The sequence below is a fragment of the Dama dama genome, chromosome 19, assembly GCF_033118175.1.
Source record: "Dama dama isolate Ldn47 chromosome 19, ASM3311817v1, whole genome shotgun sequence".
Classification (NCBI taxonomy): domain Eukaryota; kingdom Metazoa; phylum Chordata; class Mammalia; order Artiodactyla; family Cervidae; genus Dama; species Dama dama.
In genome coordinates this window covers 14,846,909-14,869,447 of record NC_083699.1, presented here as the reverse complement: position 1 = coordinate 14,869,447, position 22,539 = coordinate 14,846,909, and the positions used below count along the sequence as shown (strand labels likewise).

At 38.6% G+C, this 22,539-nt stretch overlaps 1 protein-coding gene across 1 annotated transcript in view; it reads right to left on the bottom strand.

Moving 5' to 3' along the window:
* PPM1L (protein phosphatase, Mg2+/Mn2+ dependent 1L) overlaps window positions 1–22,539 on the bottom strand; it is a 325,087-nt gene that overhangs the window by 86,622 nt on the left and 215,926 nt on the right. Inside the window, exon 2 of the mRNA XM_061168244.1 lies at window positions 14,990–15,164. Within this exon, the coding sequence (XP_061024227.1) occupies window positions 14,990–15,164 (175 nt within the window). The remainder of the gene's footprint in view (window positions 1–14,989; window positions 15,165–22,539) is intronic.

The window sequence follows — 22,539 nt, the reverse complement described above, 5'->3', positions numbered from 1 at the left end:
TTGCTCAGTGTCCAAAGTACAAGGGAGCTTGTGAAAAAGGCTCTGTAAACTTCAGCATTAGGAGTTGTCTCCATGGAAAAACACTTTCATTTTGTCTTTTCTTTATGGTTAGTGCATTTGTTTCCTTCCTGTTTTTTGTCTTTGATTTTCTGTTGTTATTTTAACATTACTTTTGCATGTATGGCAAATCCAACTTTCAGGAAGCTAGTAGGATATAAATAACAGACATGTGATTTGTGTCACTCCCTTAATAAGAAGGATTGAGATCGAAGGAACAGAGAAGGCCCTGGCTCAGAGAACGAAGAAGCCAGCTAAGGTGTCCTTTTGAAGCACCTCTTAGAGGACAGATTTATAGAGACAGCACTCAAGATGAGCAATAAATTCAAAGGGAAAAGACCTCTAACTTGACTGTCCTGCCCCATTTCTTAGATTCTCAGCACTTAGCCAGAACCTGGCACACAATAAATGTTTGTGTTGAATGAACAGTGATGGCCCTAGGGATTTCTCTGTAGCTGATTTAGTTTCCTTTGACTGATTGCAGAACTACAAGAGTACATTCAGGTGCTTCCTGAGAGTCTATACTATAGAAACTCCATCAAACCAGCCTCGGAGATGGCCTTAGCCACACAGCCTTGTGACAAGGACATTAACAACAGGAGAAACACAGAAAGTATCCCTCTGGGCACTAGAAAGTGGCTTAAAAACAACGCCATTCAGGAGGCAGTTTACCAGATGAGACGTCAGAGTATCCAGCAGCTCACCAAGATTGAACTTAACATTATAGCAAAATGACATTAAATGGCAGTCCAGCTGCCTCCGATTACAGATCTTCCGAATCTGAAAGTCAGCCAGAGGATACATTTTCCTTACTTCTCACCACTACAAATGGAGGGTCACAGTACATTAGAAATTTCAGTGCTTTAAAAACCACCTATCGTTCCCTTCATACTGAAAGTCTTACCATTAACATGGAGTTCATGAAAACTTATTATGAGCATTCCAACAAGGCCTCACAGAAGCTCGGTTACCAAACTCCCATGGTACAGAAAGGAAGAGATACAGATGGCATCGACACCCTGCCTCTAGCTGGTCAATGCAGTCTAAATGGTGACCACCTGGTACAATTATTTTCTTTGAAGTAAACACATTTTCTCCAGGCCTCGTAATCAAATACTACTTCAGAGCAGGTAGTAACATTACTTCCTTTGTGACAAACAATGACAACTTGATTAGGAAGATAAACACAGCTCCAGTCAAATGTGTTCATCACCAGAGGCAGCATATCTTCATTCTAAATCTCAGTGTTAGCCTGTTTCCAGTGTTCTCAGCAAAGTTCCCTAAAACTTAACGTTTTGTTTGCCCACTGCAAAACTTGGATCAATGTATTCTCAGAGTGCATATGAGGCCTTTTATGAAAAAGATAAGATGAAGTTGGAAAATGTGATTTTAAAAAAAAATAACTTCCCATCATATTGTTTTTATAAAATTTAGTCTGAATTATTATGTTTTTAGGGGGTAGGGGTGAGACCTCATAAGAAAACAGGTGATCCTGATAAGTATATTAATATAAGCTAATTAAGTTATGACCAACCTAGACAGCATATTAAAAAGCAGAGACATTACTTTGTCAACAAAGGTCTATCTAGTCAAAGCTATGGTTTTTCCTGTAGTTATGTATGGATATAAGAGTTGGACTATAAAGAAAGCAGAGTACCAAAGAATTGATGCTTCTGAACTGTGGTGTTGGAGAAGACTCTTGAGAGTCCCTTGGACTGCAAGGAGATCCAACGAATCCATCCTAAAGGAAATCAGTCCTGAATATTCATTGGAAGGACTGATGGTGAAGCTGAAACTCCAACACTTTGGCCACCTTATGCGAAGAACTGACTCATTTGAAAAGATCCTGATGCTGGGAAAGATTGAAGGCAGGAGGAGAAGGGGACGACAGAGGATGAGATGGTTGGATGGCATCACTGATTCGATGGACATGAGTTTAAGCAAGCTCTGGGAGCTGGTGATAGGCAGGAGAGCCTGGTGTGCTGTAGTCCATGGGGTCACAAAGAGTTGGACACAACTGAGCGACTGAACTGAATTAATATAAACTAAAATTAGTTGGAGAGTGACACAGAATGCAGAAGGTGATGTTACAGTAGAGGTTAAGAATAGGTCTGTACAGATGGCCAATAGGCACATGAAAAGATGCTCAGCCCCACTAATAATCAGGGAAATACAAATCAAAACTACAGTGAGGTACTATCTCATACCACTCAGAATGGCCATTATTAAAAAGTCTACAAATAATAAATGCTGGAGAGGATGTGAAGAAAATGGAACCCTCCTACATTACTGGTAGGAATGTACATTGGTACAGCCACTATTGAGAACAGTATGGAGGTTCCCTAAAAAACTAAAAATAGAGTTACCATATGATCCAGCAATCCCAATGCTGGACATATATCTGGGGAAAACTCCAATCTGAAAAGAAACATGTACCCCAGTGATCATAGCAGCGATCTTTACCATCGCCAAGACCTGGAAGCGACTTCAGTGTTCATCAACAGATGAATGGGTAAAGAAGATGTGGCGTACATATACAACGGAATATTATTCAGCTATAAAAAGAATGAAATAATGCCATTTGCAGCAACATGGACAGACCTGGAGATTATCATACTAACTGAAGTAAGCCGGAAAAAGACAAATAGCATGTGATATTGCTTATCTATGAGTTCTAGAAAAAAAAGAAAAAATGTATAAATGAACTCATTTGCAAAACAGAAAGAGACTCACAAATGTGGAAAACAAATTTATGGTTACCAAAGGGGAAAGGGGAGGGAAGGATAAATTCGGAGTTTGAGATTAACATATATACACTACCACTGGGGGCAGGAGGAGAAAGGGACGACAGAGGATGAGATGGCTGGATGGCATCACCGACTCAATGAACTTGAGTTTGAGTAAACTCCAGGAGTTGGTGATGGACAGGGAGGCCTGGCGTGCTGCGATTCATGGAGTCACAAAGAGTTGGACATGACTGAGCGACTGAACTGAATTGATACATAAAATAAACAAAAAAGTCCTACTGTATAGAATGGGGCACTATATGCAATATCTTATAATAAACTACAATGGAAAAGATTATCAATATTATAAACTATAAAAGAACTACTTTGCTGTACACCAGAAACACAACATTGTAAATCAACTGTACGTCAACTGATAAAAATTTATTTTCAAAAGAATAGGTCTGTATAATAGTAACCACAGTTACTGAGCAAAGAAGAAAAAAAGCATCACTCACAATAAACCTGCCTTTAAAACATGCAACTGATGTTATAGTTCAAGACGAACAGTTCAAGAGATTTATAGGTTCTCTTACCATTTCCTGATTTCTTTGAGAACTTTCTCAATCCCAAACCTTATCCCTTCCTCCTCTACCCATTCACTATCCCCTGAGCACACACAGTAGCCCCAAGTGCCCTGTACTGTAGTTTTCTGTTCCTACCACTGTGTGTCTGGCCTCCCAGCACCACACAAATGTGCATATGAACGTGTATGCCCCCACACACACCTGGAGTGAAGGGCCATGTGGTCGTCTGGGCATCCCCAGCGGCAGGCACGGTGCCTGGTTCCTGGGCACTTAGTGTTTACAGAGTAAAGAAGGAAATGAACCAGTGAAAGTTAAATGAACTGGACACAAAAGCCACACATTGTTAAAGCTGCGAGAGGCATAAGGATATATCCAACCCATTGTCCTTTGGTTTTTTTTTTTACAGTAAATGAAACCAAGCGGAGAGACCTGCAATGTCTTGCCATAAACACGGAAACCAATCCCAGCGCTGGTGAATCGTGCATCTGGATCCTTTCCAACAGCCATGGCAGATAGTCCCCTAGTTTGTAGATGGCGAAGTCACTCTGTTTAGTTGCTACTCCTTCGCCCTTTATCTTTTGGCCTTTTAAATCCATGCTATAACGGGAAAATATAAGAATTAAATGAAATTCAAATCATCTTGGTTAAAAAGACTTGTATTATTGGCCAGAAAAAAGTTGAGTTTGTAAGTAGATTTTAACTAGCTATTTTCGTCCTCTGCTCCCACTGCTATATGACTAACAGCTGGCTGCATTACAGAAGTCTTCATCAGCTTCTGGTCAGTCATACTACCATCCTCATCTTTTCAGATTAGAAAGAGACCTCCAAATTCAGGTGACATGAACTGTGACATGGTGACCAGGACTGAAACAGGAATAAAAGAGAGGGGCCAAACTGAAAATGTTCAGAGGTTCTAGGGACGCTAACTGTGGCATATCCATTCAGTAGGATACTATGCAGTCTTTATCAATTACTCTTATGAGTGGCTTGTTAGAGCACTGAGAAATATGATTATATTTCATTGTTAACTGAATAAAAGGCATCAAATGGGGCACAAATTATTAAAACGCAGCAAGGAAAAATGACTAGAAATAAATATACCAAAAGATGGTCATTATGTTTCGGTGGTAGAATTACAGCTAATCTTTTCCTCTTCTATTTTTTCACAGTTTAAAAATGTTCTAAAACATATTTATATTACTCTCATAATGGAAAAATCAAACATATAACTTTTTACATAAATTTAAAAGTTTGTATCAGAGGTTACACAACCAATATTAAATTTTCCTTTATAACATTTTTCTTAAGTTTCCCCGTTCTTCTCTTCCTTCCAAATCCTGACAAAGCCTCTGGTGAGAATGTATTCTGAGCTTGGAAATAAGGTTGTGGTTGAAGACATAAATTAAGGAAACCTAAAGCCACCTTTTCCCTTAGGACGTGTTTGAGAAACATACTGAGAAATTCACTCTATTTATTAGAGTGAAGAACTTCCCGCAAAGGCCTTTTACTGCACTTTTTATGTTCTTGGAAAACTTGGAGGGCCCTAAATATTTCACAATCTCTTTCCTGGGTTTGGTTTCTCAATGTGTATTCAATTTTTTCTCTATGACGGTAAATGGCTTTCCTTTTGAGATCAGTGGTTACTCTGACACTAACGGCTCAATTAAATCAGAGATATAACTTCTAGGTACCATCTATATTAAGAAGAAGAAAATAAGCTCGATAGGAGGGACCCCTCCTGCTACTTCCTAAATTGCTTACAGCACATTTGCCACCCTTTTAAAAACAAAAAGTGCATTACAGTACTTGGTGTGTCTTCATGGCAGGTAGCTTTGCTGGGGCTCAGCTCTCAGGAACTCCTACTGGAGGACTGCATCAGGCAATCACCAAGCAAAGGCTGACAGCTTCATGCTGTCCCTCCTTCCTTCCTTCCTCTGGGAAAGTTGGACGTGACTGCCTGACACTTGTCGATGGATCTGTGGGCCCCCAGCCTGAACTGATGCCCAGATGAACACAATAAACAGCTGACTGAGTTCTTTCCCTACCTCATCAGCACTGTCTGGCCCACTTTTTACCTCTAAGTGCTCTTTCTACGTGGTAGACAGATGTGTTCCTTGGAAAGCTGTCTAGGTTTCTAGTGGACTGTAAGAACAAATAAAACCTTTGCCAGTCTAAGATTTAACTCTGAGAAAGAGATCAAGGCATCAACTTCAGCAAATGTTTCCAGACCCAAAACAAGATTCCCCTGCTGGAGAGTCCACCCACTCACGAGCAGACTCAGCTCTTCCCAAAGGGAAAAGGAGGTGCTCTCTACTTCTGTTTCCCATGCCTTGGGGTTCTTGAGTGTGCAACCAAGTATCATTCTCAAATAAATGGACCTATTCTTCTCACAATTCCCTCAAACACAAGGCATTACAAGTTACACTACTTTATCCTTAACAAGAGAACGTGTAGATTATTAATTCATGCCCAAACTTTAGAAAAAAATTATAAAAAATTTGAGGTTACTTAGACATAACCTGGATAATCAGGGTGGTGTGGTCACTCACCTAGAGCCAGACATCTTGGAGTATGAAGTCAAGTGGGCCTTAGGAAGCATCACTATGAACAAAGTTAGTGAGCTATTTCAAATCCAACTGAGCTATTTCAAATCCTAAAAGATGATGCTGTGAAAGTACTGCACTCAATACGCCAGCAAATTTGGAAAATGCATCAGCGGCCACAGGACTGGAAAAGGTCAGTTTTCATTCTAGTCCCAAAGAAGGGCAATGCCAAAGAATATTTTAACTACCACACAATTGTACTCATCTCACTCGCTAGCAAGGTCATGCTCAAAATTCTCCAAAATAAGCTTCAACAGTATATGAACTGAGAACTTCCAGATGTACAAGCTGGATTTAGAAAAGGCAGAAGAACCAGAAATCAAATTGACAACACCTGCTGGATCACAGAAAAAGCAAGGGGATTCTAGAAAAACATCTACTTCTGCTTCACTGACTACGCTAAAGCTTTTGAGAGTGTGGATCACAACAAACTGTGGAAAATTCTTAAAGAGATGGGAATACCAGAACCACCTTACCTGCCTCCTGAGAAATCTGTATGCAGATCAAGAAGCAACAGTTAGAATCAGACATGGAATGACGGACTGGTTCAAAATTGGGAAAGGAGTACGTCAAGGCTGTATATTGTCACTCTGCTTATCTAACTTATATGCAGAGTACATCATGCAAAATGCTGGGCTGAATGAAGCACAAGTTGGAATCAAGGTTGCTGGGAGAAATTATCAATAACCTCAGATATGCAGAAGACCCCACCCTAATGGCAGAAAGTAAAGAGGAAACAAAGAGCCTCTTGATGAATGTGAAAGAGGAGAGTGAAAAAGCTGGCTTTAAACTCAACATTCACAAAACGAAGATCATGGCATGGCAAATAGATGGGGAAAAAATGGAAACAGTGACAGACTTTCTTTTCTTGGGCTCCAAAATCACTGTAAATGGTGACTGCAGCCATGAAATTAAAAGATGCTTGCTCCTTGAAAGAAAATCTATGACAAACCTAGACAGCATATTAGAAATCAGAGATATTACTTTGCTGACAAAGGCCCTTCTAATCAAAGCTATGATTTTTCCAGTAGTCATGTACAGATGTGGGAGTTTGACCATTAAGAAAGTTGAGCACCAAAGAATTGATGCTTTTGAACTGTGGTGTTGGAGAAGACTCTTGAGAGTCCCTTGGAGTTCAAACCAGTCAATGCTAAAGGAAATCAACCCTGAATATTCATTGGAAGGACTGATGCTGAAACTGAAGCTCCAATACTTTGGTCACCTGAAGCGAAGAGCCAACTCATTGGGAAAGACACTGATGCTGGGAAAGATTGAGGGCAGGAGGAGCAGGGGGTGACAGAGGGTTAGGGTTAGGGTTAGGAGGGCTTCACTGATTCAGTGAACAAGAGATTGAGCAAACTCCGGGAGATAACAAAGGACAGAGAAGCCTGGCATGCCATAGTCCATGGGTCACAAAGAGTTGGACATGACTGAATGACTAAACAACAAAGAGAGACATGAATAACATACCAGCATAAAAGTAAATAATGAGAGAAAAAAAATTCCCTCTTGGGCTATCTCAACCCTTCAACTTTTGCCCACTCTGTGTGCAGGCTAAATCGCTTCAGTCGTGTCTGACTCTCTGCAAACCTAGGGACTGTAATCCACCAGGCTTCTCTGTCCATGGGATTCTCCAGGCAAGAATACTGGAGTGGGTTGCCATGCCCTCCTCCAGGGGATCTTCCTGACCCAGAGATCGAACCCAGGTCTCTTATGTCTTCTGCGTTGGCAGGTAGGTTCTTTACCACTATTGCCCACTATGATAAACACTAAATACTTAGGTTAATGATGCTCTCTGAGACAGTGTGGAATGCTATTTTGAATCATGCAACTCTTTTCCTTGGAAATTTCTTTCTGCAAAATCCAATCTATTGATATGTGTATGAACTTGTACCTCCATTTAAATAAAAACATTAATGGATCAAAAGCAAACCATATTTCTTATGCTAGATTTTGCTTAGTATTAATAAGTGCTAATAAAAAAATCTAAGCAGTCTTACAAAATGCTGGAGAGGGTGGGGAGAAAAGGGAACCCTCTTACACTGTTGGTGGGAATGCAAACTAGTACAGCCACTATGGAGAACAGTGTGGAGATTCCTTAAAAAACTGGAAATAGAACTGCCATACAACCCAGAAATCCCACTGCTGGGCATACACACCGAGGAAACCAGAATTGAAAGAGACATGTGTACCCCAGTGTTCATCACAGCACTGTTTACAGTAGCCAGGACATGGAAGCAACCTAGATGCCCATCAGCAGATGAACAGATAAGAAAGCTGTGGTACATATACACAACGGGATATTACTCGGCTATTAAAAAGAATGCATTTGAATCAGTTCTAATGAGGTGGATAAAACTGCAATAAAAACACCAATACAGTATACTAATGCATATATATGGAATTTAGAAAGATGGTAATGATGACCCTATACAAGACAGCAAAAGAGACACAGATGTAAAGAACAGTCTTTTGGACTCTGTGGGAGAAGGCAAGGGTGGGATAATTTGAGAGAATAGCATTGAAACATGTATATTATCATATGTGAAACAGATCGCCAGTCCAGGTTTGATGCATGAGACAAGTGCTCAGGGCTGGTATATTGGGATGACCCAGAGGGATGGGATGGGGAGGGAGGTGGGAGGAGGGTTCAGAATGGGGAACACATGTACACCTGTGGCTGATCCATGTCAACATATGGCAAAAACCACTACAATATTGTAAAGTAAGTAGCCTCCAATTAAAATAAATAAATTTATTTTTAAAAAATCTAAGCAGCCTGAACAAGAATACATGAATGATGGCTCAGAACCTTTCCTCCCAAAATCTGGTTTTGCCTCACTCATACAGTCTCACTCATATCTTACCAACAAAAGCATGCCTGAGCAAATTCATGTGCACATGCCATAAAAGCTAAGTGACAGTTGTCTTCTAGTCAGTTTTTAAACAAATTACATTGGATATCTGTGAAGAGAGGAGAAAGGCAAATGAGCAAGCAGAAGATTCATGAAGCAGCTATGTGCAACCTTCCAGAAACTATGACTACCTGAGTTTTCCATGTCAAAAGACCAGAATCATAGTTTTAGAAATGGAAGACATCTATGAGATCCTATTCACACCTTCCATTTCTAGGGAAATAGGCTTTAGGGAGGTTTGGTGACTTAATCAAGGTCATATACCTGGTTGGCAGCAGAGTTAGGAACAAAATCTGGGTCTTCTGGCTCCAAGAACTCTTTCAATTATACCGCAAAAATCGTTATTCCTATAATAGTCTGACTTAAAAATAAACCAACCGGATGAAAATCTAAAGTGGTTTAAATTCATACAATTCCTATTTTTATATACAGAATGTAATTAACATTATTGAACTTTTTCTCTGTGAATGAAGGTCACTGTTAAGTAGATCGATGATGTCAGCTCTGTAATGCAGAGTCTGTAAATGCTGATTTGAATTACAGTGTAGGGCCATATGATCACTACTTTTTATGGATTTACTCTTTGCTGTTATTCCTTGCTGCTCTGAGGCTTTGCTCTAAGCATCATCCCCTTCCCTACCTTCTAATTCTAAATTCATGTTTTTGAAAGTCTGTTCCCTAGAGTAATATGAAATGTAGACAAATGTATATATTCACTGCAGCATTATTCATAATAGCAAAACCAAAAACCATAATCATCCAACATAAGAAATGTTAGAAAGTGAAAGTGAAGTCGCTCAGTCGTGTCCGACTCTCTGCAACCCTATGGACTGTAGCCTACCAGGCTCCTTCGTCCATGGCATTTTCCAGCCAAGAATACTGGAGTGGGATGCCACTCTAGAAATGGGAGTGAGTAGCAATTTCCTTCTAAGAAATGTTTAGTGAGTAGCAATTTCAAAGAATAGAACATTATGCAGCCATTAAAATTACCTTCACATGAAGAGGTTTTAATAAAATGAACCACTTAGATAATAATGTTAACTGAAAAAAAGAAAGATATAAAACTGCAAGATATGAAAAATGTACAAAATCTCAAATCTCAAGAATGTTTAGACTGAGGGAAGTACACCAAGATTGTTCACCATGGCAGGATTACAGATCATTATTAGTCTCTTATCATACCACTATATATATTTCTATTTCTGCAGTAAAAATGTAACACTCAATTTCAGAAAAAAGAATAATAAGAAACGCATTATATTGGAACATATAACCTCACTGGTCAGAAATATATAAAATAATAATATATAGATTCTAGATGAGACTCTATAGCTCCTGTGACACGGTATGGCTACATGTGGCTTTAGCTTTCTTCCCATTTTTGGCTGGCTTTCAAGTCTGTCAGATTGCTGCAGAGTTGAATTGTGAATGAGTAAGGCATTAGGATAGGTATGTACTTAAAGGGGGCAAGAGGATACTGAGAGAGAGAAAGAGAAGGGAGGGAGAAAAGGCTGTGAGTCACTGCTTCTGGACAAGCACTGAAGGACTGTTTTCTTTTTGTCCTTATTTGGTTTTAGAAGTTTAGCCACAGATGACAGTAACTGTCATTAAGTTACTCAGGCTGATTTATCAGTGGATGAGAATTAAAGACAAATTAACCTCTCTAGCTACCAGGAAGTTGTCTGATTAACAATTAACTACTGCCTAAAACTGGGAGAGCTGACTTAAAAATGTGAGGAAGTAAAACTGGGGAAGCATGGCAAGAAGCTAAGTGGTTCGAAGCTAATGAGTGGCTTAGTGAAGGATGTTTATATTTGAAGGTATTGGATACTATTTCCAATTTTCTGTCCTGATTCCTTTGTATGATGATGACTTTTTTTTTCTGTTAAAGAGCAGTAACTTCATATTTTCCCTTCTTTGAAATAAAATCATTCATATATTCATATATGGGAGGAGGAAGCAGTGTTTTGATTCACAACACACAGCAACATTCATTTATTCATGCATACACACAGTCCCCACCAAACGTGTCACCTCATGCAGGAATGACCAAGGGCAAACTGAGCCTGGAGTGAATGATTTAACAAATAGATGCTGTTTGACTTCTCAAAGGTTCTGAAGATCAGTTTTAAAATGTGCCTCTGCCTCTCCAAACACTACATGTCAAGAAAAAAACTCAAACAGTACTTTTAACTGGTCTGAATGACAGACAACATCTGTATCTGTTCTTATTCAGCATTAGTGACATCTGCAATAAGAAGGATTAAGGACTTGCCCAAATATTATGTAATTTATCATAATATCCCTATGAGATTTTATTAACCCAACTTCATACATGAAGAAACAGAGGCCTTAGGCATTAATCATGCCAGTTTTAAGCCAGAGCAAAGGCTGGAAATTCAGATCCTCTAACTGATCCTGTAGCTATTACCACTTTTTGGTGCTCCAGAATTTATTGATCATTAATTCCATGCCAAAGTATTTGTCCCTAAGGGTCATACACAGATTAATCACTGCTCAACAACAGTGCAGGTGAGTGGAAAATAATTCCTGAAGGAGGAAATGTTGAGTGGTGGGAGGTGGCAGATGATGTTTACTCTCACCTTGGTGTCCCCTTGGGCCCCCTTCATCACATAGGCTGCATCACTCTTCTCTTGAATCCACGTTCATTGTTAGTCCTTCAGGGTCTAGGCAAATGCCCTCCCCTAAAGAATTCCACTGAAAACTTGAGCCACTTTCACTGTTCCTTTTCTCCACATCCCCTCAGCTTAACTTTAACAGATTATGGACATTACAGAGTGTACGTATTCCAAATGGTCAGCAATTTTTAAATCTATGTTTTAGCTAGATTTTCTCTAGAAGTCATAAATCTATGTTTCAACATAAACATAAAACATAAACTATGTTTTAGCTAGATTTCATTATGCAAGATCTCTGTTTTCTACATCTCAGTTTCCTCTCTGCCGTTTCTACACTCGCCCCTCTTTCTTACAACTGCCAAGCATGCTGCTGTGCATTCCACAAACGCCAACTGAGTGAATGACAACTTGCATGAATATGGGGACAACCCAGCTTGATTAGCAGTTAGGAGGTTGGAGTTCCAGCTCTATAACTAACTGTGTTACTTTAGACAAGTCACAGTTTTCTCATTATAGAATGGTAATGGACAATCTTAAAATTTACATGGATGCATAAAAGACCCAGAATTACCAAAGCAATCCTGAAGGGGGAGAAAAAGCAGGAGGCATAACCCTCTCAGACTTCAGACAATACTATAAAGCTACAGTAATCAAAACTGCATGATACTGGCACAAAAACAGACATATGGATCAATGTAACAGAAGAGAAAGCCCAAGTATCAACCCACACACTTATGGACAATTAATCTGACAAATGAGGCAAGAATATACAATGCAGAAAGGACAGTCTCTTCAAGTGGTGTTGGGAGGGTTAGACAGTCACATGTAAATCAATGAGGTTAGAACACATCCTTTCACCAAACACAAAAATAAATGAAAAATGGCTTAATGAAATATAAGACATAACAGCATAAAACTCCTTGAGGAGAACACAGGCAAAACATTCTCTGACATAAATTATACCAATGTTTTCTTAGGTCAGTGTTCCAAGGCAATAGAAATGAACGCAAAAATAAACAAATGGAACCTAATCAAGCTTATAAACTTTTGCACAGTAAAGGAAACTAAAAACAAAAAGACAACCTATGGACTGGGAGAAAATATTTGCAAATGATGCGACCAGTAAGGGCTTAATTTCTAAAATAGATAAACAGTTCACGTAATTCAATAACAACAGCCTAAGCAACTCAATTGAAAACTGAGCAGAAGACCTAAACAGACATTTCTCCAAAGAAGACATAAAGACAGTCAATAGACACGTGAAAAGATGCTAATGCTGGAGAGGATGTGGCAAAAAGGGAATCCTTTTATACTGTTGGCGGGAATGTAAATTGGCACAGCCACTGTGTTAAAGTGTGAAGGTTCCTCAAAAAAATAAAAATGGAGTTGCCATGTGATCCAGCAATCCTACTCCTGGGCATCTACCTACCCAAACAAAACTATAATTTGAAAATACACATGCACCTCAATATTCACATGAGCACCATTTACAATGGCCAAGACATGGAACCAGCCTAAACGTCCACCATCAGATGAATGTACAAAGATGTGGTATACATATATACATATATATGTGTGTATATAAATACACACACAAAATGGAATGTCACTCAGCCATAAAAAAACAAAACAATGAAAAAAAAAATGCCATTTTAGCCACATTAATGGACCTAGAGATGATCATACTAAATGAAGTCAGTCAGAAAAAGACAAATAGCATACGATATCACTTATATGTGGAATCTAAAATATGACACAAATGAACCTATTTATGAAACAGAAACAGACTTAGAGAACAGACCTGTGGTTGCCAAGCGGGAGGGAGAAGGGGTTGAATGAACGGAGAGTTTGGAAATAGTTGATGCAAGCTAGTATATATAGAGATAGATAAACAAGGTCCTACTATGTAGCACAGGGTACTATAATCAATTTCCTGTGATAAACCATAACGAAAATGAACATGAAAAAGAATATATATCCACATATAACACAATCACTTTGCTGTACAGCAGAAATTAATACAATATTTAAATCATCTATACTTCAAATAACATTTAAAACATGGTTATGGGGACAGGAAGCAGATGGACTATTTGAGTTCCATAATCTCTGAGAAGCTTGAAACTTTAAAAATTATTTTGACAGGGCTGGTCATAGCCTTACGTTACTCCAATAGGATGAGAGAGGAGATGACTGAGCATTCCAAAGAGAAGAATGTTAAAAATAAGACAAATACAGAGGCTAAATAACTAAAAGTCCAACAAGCAGAAGAAAGTCACCGTGTCTTTCCCACAATCAATAAAGCAAAGAAGAATCAGAGAGAGTAGTGATGTCCTGGGCAAGCCTAGACATGTGTATCTACCCTGTGTATATAAACAGGTTAGCAGTCTGAATGAAAATGTGGACAGCTTAATCACCACAAAAGGTGCATCGGTGGTTAGGCATGCACAGAAAAAAAATTTTTTTTAAGGTTTGCTCTTCTGTTTGCTATTTAAGCTTGAAATCCAGTGTTAAGAATGTCAGCACTGAGACTGTTTAGATCGTGTGAAAGAAAATAAGATGCATAATAACAATTCCTTTGTAGAAAGAGAAACAGAAGATGCTGGTATTAAAACGGGGATTAACACTACTAGTGTTTAACCATTAGAAACCTATTTTCCGATACTTCTTAATCCATTTTGTGGGAGGGTGGGATGCAGAGGTGGTATGATCATTTTAATCAAGATATTTCTCCTGAATAAGTTTAGTTTTATTAAAGATTTTAATAATTCCAAGTCATATGGCACTGGTTTCATTACAATTAGGTTTTAGCTGACAGACCATGTAATACATAAAATGGTATTACAAGGGAGGTCAATCCAGGCCTTCATTAGTAAGTTCCTTCATTAAAAAGCTCTTTTCGATAATATGAACTTACAGAAGGCAGTAAACCAAAGCGTCCAGTGTGGTGTTAGGGGCTAGGATTCATCTGAGGAACTAAAGGAAAAGAAAGTCAAGTTCAACTTGAAACTTCAGGGGAAAAAATGGTACCTCTTTAGAGAAGAAAATTAAAAAATAATACTTGAAGCAACTAACAGTTCTTGGATTATTGGATGTAAAAGTTTTCAGCTCACATCTAAAACTGAAGTGACGCTTTAAAAGATTAAATCAGTAGAAGCACATGGCTGATAAAAGGCCAGAAAAATTCCATTTAAAAAAGAGCAAAAAATTTTAACAGGATTTGATATTTAAGAGCCATTTTTAGAAATCTCTTGATTAAAGTCTTTGATACTAAAACTTCAGAGATGAAATTTACTGCTAATCCATGTTATATAACTTTGAATCCAGTCTACCCTTCATCTTCTATCAAAGAAAAGGACCTAAATGTAACCAAAATCTAAAAAAAAAATTTCTTTAGGAAGAAAACATTGTATGTGTGCATGCATGTGTGTGTGTGTATGTATGTATTAAAGACCAACATACCTGCTTCATCATAGGATACAGTCAATTTTTCTAGCATTTCTCGGTCAATGGATAGAATCTGCTGCTCAAGGATGGTCTGGTAAGACAATACACTGTTTTCTTTGTCTTTCTCGTAGTCTTGAAGGTGCTGTTTAAGGGCCTCTGGGAGTCGAGATTTTACATATTCAGCTGCTGTCTGCAGATAAAACAAACAGTGAACCCCATTAGTATTTCTCATCTTAGGTTTTTCACTTCCCTTTAGGTGCTGCAGTGAGAACTCCAGAGTACTGTGGAACCAGCTCTTTACACAAACATGTCCTTGTCACTGTTGTTGTTATTTTTAGACTCCACTGTACCAAGTTTAGGTGTCAAATACACAAAATCACAGACTTTTAAGAGTTTTCCATCAGGTTTAAAGGTATAAAAGATGCGGACTGACATTTATGGAGTGAGACCTCAGAGTTTCAACTATTCCACTGAACCTGGAAGGCCCAGTGAGAGTAATTCTACTGGAGATAATCTGACTCACCCTTGTCTAGAATACAGAAGCTAGTAACTCATCTGAGCAGGAAGCCCTACCATGCTGTGTCATCCACATCTCTGCTTTGCTTTCTTGTTCTCTGCTCATTGATGCTTAGGCAGGAACTCTTGTGAAGCAAATAAAAAGGAAAGCCCTCTGCAAGGGTTAATAATGGAATAATAGGAGAAACAGAAAATGAAGAGATCTAAAACAATGATGCCTCAGCCTGAACAAAGAACTGTTTGCCACTAAAATATCTTGGCCTTTATATATGTATATATGCATATAGAAATATATATTTTATTATATGTAAATAATATATATATATATATTATTCTGAACTTTTTTCCCTGCTTCTGGACTATCTGCATAATAAACTCTCAACTAGTGACACACAAAATCACACACAATGACTTTCAACCAAGCAAGCGAGCTTCCCTTAAGAGGTAGAAAGGAAGACATCTGAAAAAGACCTTCCCAAAGATTCTGATATATTCTTCTGCTGGACTGAGGCCATAGCACACTTTTCTCCCTTCCAGCTGAGAATCACAGTTAAAGTTAAGTAGAACTTCAAGGGAGAAATTAAGTAATAGCGCAGCATGTATGACTCAGAAGAACTGAGTTCTTAAATTCTTAAAACACATTTCTTGAGAATGCCAAGAGTGTTGGCATCTTCTTATAGTGCAGCCCTGCATCATACGTAGAGGGTCTAAAGTTGATAAAATAAATGAAGGCATATATATATATATAAAATTTATAATTATATTCACAATTACTAGAAAACTAAAATAAGAGAAATTGTTAAACAGTATTGTCTCTGGGGTATGGGCCCAGAATAAGGTGAAGACACATTTACATATTTTTTTAAAATTCTCATAATTAAAAACATTATCTTTAAAATATGTTTTTTGGGGGGTAACTTTTGTAGTTTTCCTTCTAAAGGTTAGCACAATTTAGGATGAAAAAAAAAACTTGCCAGAAGAACAACAACTGACTCTCAGGAAAAACCCACTGGGAAGTGATGGGATAAACTATATTTCAGTCTTCAGAGCAGCCAAATATAGCACACAACACTTCATTTCCAGATTTATATTTAGATCCTCCAAGTTGGTTGCTGATGAAACTACAACTTTAAAATATCACCAAACACCACTCGTTTTCTCTGCCAGCTACCTAGTGCAGAACAAATACAATTATCCCATAAAATGTAAATGGACTCAGCACATTAGTGCAACATATTTAATTCTAGAATTTAATAACAATTTTCTACTGACAATGGAAAATGAAGAAACACACTGCAAATAACTATTCAAATAGTTATTTGAATAACTATTTCAGAATTCACACTACCTTGCTCTTCAGTGTAACACGTGTCTTTGATTTTTTTCCCTTGGAAATATCTATGAGGTACAAGAAATAATTCCGTAATGTACACTGAAAAAGTCTTGGTGTATTCAGTTTTACTGAAAGCAAACCACACATTTTCTTCCCATTGTGTCCACTGATATACTCTTCTAATTAAAATCGTGATGTAAGTCTTGGAACAGAGCCAATATTTTTTACTAAAGTGGAGTTAAATGTTGGCATTTCATTTCTAAAACAGTATCATTTCATGGACAGTCAGCCCTCTGTATCTACAGGTTCCAAATCTGTGGCTTCAATCAGCTGCAGGTGGAAAATATATGGAAAGAAACCTGCCCCATCAGTCTGGGTGAGTGCCCTGGCCAGCACCAGGGCCCCTCCAACATGGCCCACAAACTTGCCAGCATGACTAGGCACCCTTGGTGGGCACCAGCATACCCCCACAGTAGGTCTCACCCTACGGGTCATACCAGAACATTTGCAACAGTGGCAACCAGGCCTTACAGCCAGCCCGAGCACCAGCATGCCCACAGCAAGGGGACTGTTGTCTTACACCATGTACAGTAATGAACTCAAAATGGATTACAGACTTTAAGGCCTGAGACCATAAAACCCCTAGGAGAAAACACAGTCAGTATGGTCTCTGACATTGATCTCAGCAATATTTTTTTGGCTCTATCTCCTCAGGCCAGGGAAACAAAAGCACAAATAAACAAAAGTAAAACTACATCAAACTAGAAAGCTTTTGCACAGCAAAGGAAACCATCAACAAAACAACAAGACAACCTACTGAACAGGAGAAGATATTTGTAAATGGCAGATCTGATAAGGGGTTATTGTCCAAATTATATAAAGAAGTCATACAATTCAATTTTTTTTAAATCCATTTAAAAAATGGGCAGAGAAACTGAATGGACATTTCTCCAAAGAAGACATACAGATGGCTAACAGACACATGAAAAGATGCTCAAAGTCACTAATCATCAGGAAAATGCAAATCAACATCACAATGAGCTATCACCTCACACCTATCAGAATGGCTGTCATCAAAAAGACAACAAATGACAAGTGTTGGTGAGAATATGGAGAAAAGGGAACCCTTGAGCACTGTTGGCTGGAGTGTAAGTTGGTGTACCCACTATGGAAAACATGTGGGTATGTTTTCCATGAAGGTTCCTTTAAAATTAAAAATAGAACCACTAGGCTTCCTGGTGGTCCAGTGGTTAAGAGTCCACCATGCAATGCAGGGGACGTGGGTTCCATTCCTGGTCCATGAAGATCCCACATGCTGCAGGGCAATTAAGTCTGTGCACTGCGACTACTGAAGCCTGAATGCCTAGAGTCCATGCTCCACAACCAGTGAAGCCACTGCAATGAGAAGCCTGTGTACCACAACTAGACAGTAGCCCCCATTTGCTGCAATTAGAGAAAAGCTTGTATACAACAATGAACTCCCAGAGCAGCCAAAGATGAAACAATACGTTAACTTAAAAATACTATTAAAAAACTACCAAACAATCTAGAAATTCCACTTCTGAGTATTTAACCAAGGGGAGAGAAAACCCACTAACTCAAAAACAGCCATATGTTCAGTGCAGTACTATTTACTAAAGCCAAGATATGGAAACAACCTAAAAATGTCTGTTGGATCATGAAAAAATTCCACACAACCATAGGGACAGCTCCAGCAGCCTATCTTGTGTATTTGTGTGTCTGTTAGTCACTCAGTTGTGTCCGACTCTTTGCAACCCCATCCACTGTAGCCCGCCCGGCTCCTTTGTCCATGGGATCAAACCCAGGTCATCTGCATTGCAGGCAGATTCTTCACCATATGAGCCACCAGGGAAGCATACCTAAGATATGGAAGTAAACTAGAAGTTCACTGATAGAAGAATGGATAAAAGAAGATCTGGTATATATGTGCAAAGGAATATAACTCAGTCATGAAAAAGAATAAAATGTTGTCATTTGCAGCAAAATGGTATTATGCTAAGTGAAATAAATTAGGCAAAGAAAGACAAATACTATGTGATCTCATTTACATGTGGAATCTAAAAAGCAAAGCAAATTAACAAACCAAGGAAGAGAAAAACAAACTCATGGATATAAAGAGGTGGAGGATATAGAATGGGAGGTTAGGTGAAATAAGTAAAGGGGATTAAGAGGTGCAAACTTCAAGTTATAAAATAAATAAATCACGGAGATGTACTATACAGCATAAGGAATATATAGGCATTCCTTGTTTTACTATGCTATCATTTATTGCTTTTTCTTTTTCTTTTTTTTTTTTTTTTTTTAACAAATTGAAGGTTTGTGGCAGCCCTACATTGTAAAATTGTGGTCAGCAATTTTTAGCAATACAGTATTTTTTAATTACTTTGCCAACAAAGGTTCATTTAGTCAAAGCTATGGTTTTTCCAGTAGTCATGTATCAATGTGAGAGTTGGACCATAAAAAAGGCTGAGCACCAAGGAACTGATGCTTTTGAACTGTGGCGTTGGAAAGACTCTTGACAGTCCCTTGGACTACAAGGAGATCAAACCAGTCAATCCTAAAGGAAATCAATACTGAATATTCATTTGAAGGGCTGATGCTGAAGCTGAAGCTCCAATACTTTGGCCACCTGATGCAAAAAGCCAACTCATTAGAAAAGACCCTGATGCTGGGAAAGATTGAAGGCAGGGGGAGAAAGGGATGACAGAAGAAAAGATGGTTGGACGGCATCACTGACTCAATGGATGTGAGTTTGAGCAAGCTCCAGGAGATAGTGAAGGACAGGGAAGCCTGGGTGCTGCAGTCCATGAGGTCACAAAGAGTCAGACATGACTGAGCAGTTGAACAAAAACATTTTTTAAATAAAAGGTATAGTGCTCGCTTCGGCAGCACATATATTAAATAAAAGGTATGTACATTGTACTTTTTTTAGACATAATGCTACTGTACACTTAATAGGCTATAATAACTTTTATATGCACTCAGAAACCAAAAAGAATTGTATGGTTCACTTTATTGCAATATTAGCTTTATTTCAGTGGTCTGGAACCAAACCTGCAGTATCTCAGAGCATGACTGTAGCAGATAACACTGTAAAAATTTTGTGTGGTGACAGATGGTTACTGGACTTACTGTGGGGATCATTTTGTAATACATTTAATTGTCAAATGATTATGTTGGACACCTGAAACTAACATAATGTTGTGTGTTAACTATACTTCAATTTTTAAAAATTAAAAAAGAATTCAGAAAATTCCATAAAGCAAAAATTGAATCTGCCATGCCAGCAACTGTTTACATAGGATTTACATGGTATCTAACAACTATTTACATAGCATTTACATTGTATTAGGTATTATAAGTGATCTACAGATGATTTAAAGCATGTGCATAGGTTATATGTAAATACTACATCTTTTTATATGCAGCTTGAGTGACTTGGATTTTGGCATCTGAGAGGGTCCTGGAACTAATCCTCTGTGGACACTCAGGGACTACTGTAGAGAGTTCTTTCCACTGGGAAAGACTTTTAAGAAGAACAGAAAGAAACAACTCTAGCAAAATATTAGCTTCTTTCAAGATATTTCAAGAAATCACCTTTATACTGAGGTGATTCTCTAAGTGGACTCAAATGTCAGTTAAAACCTTACATTCTAGCAAAAACCTGTGCTAAAAAGTAGGCTGGCTGTCATAAAAATACCACACGATCTCACGTGTGAAAAATAAAAACACAAAAACCAAACTCACAGATATAGAGAACAGACTGGTGATTGCCAGAGGTGAGCAAAATGGGTGAAAGTAGTCAAAAGATACCAAACCTCCACTTATAAAATAAGTCCTGGGGTTACAATGTACAGCATGGTGACCACAGTTAATAATGCTGTATTGCATTGTTGAAAGTTGATAAGAAAACAGATTTTAAATGTTTGCATCAAAAGAAAAATATGCATAACGATGTGTGATTAACTAGACCTTACTGTGGTGATCATTTCACAATATACACAAATATTGAATCACTATGTTGTACACATGAAACTAATAAGTCAATTATATCTCAATAAAAAAACAGGCGTTCATGTTATTAACTGAGACTATAATTATTGCACAAGTAATAGTACAAAGAGCAGCTTAAATTTTAAACTTTCACTGGAATTCTAAAAGTGAAGTGAAAAACAAAATTAAAAAATAGGATTACTTATCTATTCTTTCATCATTGATAAGTGCCATCTAGTCAAGGCTATGGTTTTTCCAGTGGTCATGTATGGATATGACAGTTGGACGGTGAAGAAAGCTGAGCACCGAAGAATTGATGCTTTTGAACTATGGCGCTGGAGAAGACTCTTGAGAGTCCCTTGGACTGCAAGGAGATCCAACCAGTCCATCCTAAAGGAGGTCAGTCCTGGGTGTTCATTGGAAGGACTGATGCTGAAGCTGAAACTCCAGTACTTTGGCCACCTCATGCAAAGAGTTGACTCACTGGAAAAGACCCTGATGCTGGGAGGGATTGGGGGCAGGAGGAGAAGGGGACGACAGAGGATGAGATGGCTGGATGGCATCACCGACTCGAAGGACATGAGTTTGGGTAAACTCCAGGAGTTGGTGATGGACAGGGAGGCCTTGCGTGCTGTGATTCATGGGGTTGCAAAGAGTCGAACAGGACTGAGCAACTAAACTGAACTAGAAGCTTAAGTTCTAAACTGAATATTCTCATAAACTATTCCAGAAATAGTACTTTGTTACAATCTTGAGTCTTGCATTTGTGTGGTACTGTATACTTTTCTCAGCAATTTAGGTGGCTATCATTCTGTGTCTTCACAATAACTCTGAGTGAAAGTAGGCAGAATATGGGCTTCCCTGGTAGCTTAGATGGTAAAGAATCTGCCTGCAATGCAGGAGATCCCGGTTTGATTCCTAGGTCGGGAAGTTCCTCTGGAGAAGGGGATAGGATACCCACTCAAGTATTATTGGGCTTCCCTGGAGGCACAGATGGTAAAGAAACCTCCTGCAATGTGGGAGACCTGGGTTTGACCCCTGGCTTGTTGGGAAGATCCCCCAGAGGATGGCATGGCAACCCACTCCAGTATTCTTGCCTGGAGAATCCCCATGGGCGGGCTACAGTCCATGGGGTTGCAAAGAGTCAGACACGACTGAGTGACTAAGCATAGCACACAGGTAGATTATGGATTTGGCCAGTCCTTCACATTCTTCAAAGTGGGCTCAAGTGTTATAAATTCTGTTAGTGAACCCATCTAATAACAGCCAATAGTCTTTCAAGTGTTTATAGAGGTACAGGTATTTTAGCTCCCCAGTTTGGCTGATGTAAAGACTGTATCTTACATATCATTGTAAGATACAAGAATTGTATTCCCCCAGCACCAAGTTCAGCGCTCTGTACCACAGAAGCTTAATATCTTTACCATATCCAAGAATCAGGGACTTTGAGATAGCTTTCAGAGAAAACTTCCAGACAATTCACCATTCTTTGTAATCAGAACTTCCTTTCATGACTCAACAAAGGTGTGGTCTTCTACTGGCAAATGGAACTACACTCAGTCTTTAATTATTATTGGAGCCATTATTTTAGGAAATAAACAACTTAAATCCACAACATCATCCACATGCCAACATGGTCAGTTATGTACTTCATATACTAAGCTGCATATGAAGCTCTATTTAACAACGTCCTCCATAGTGT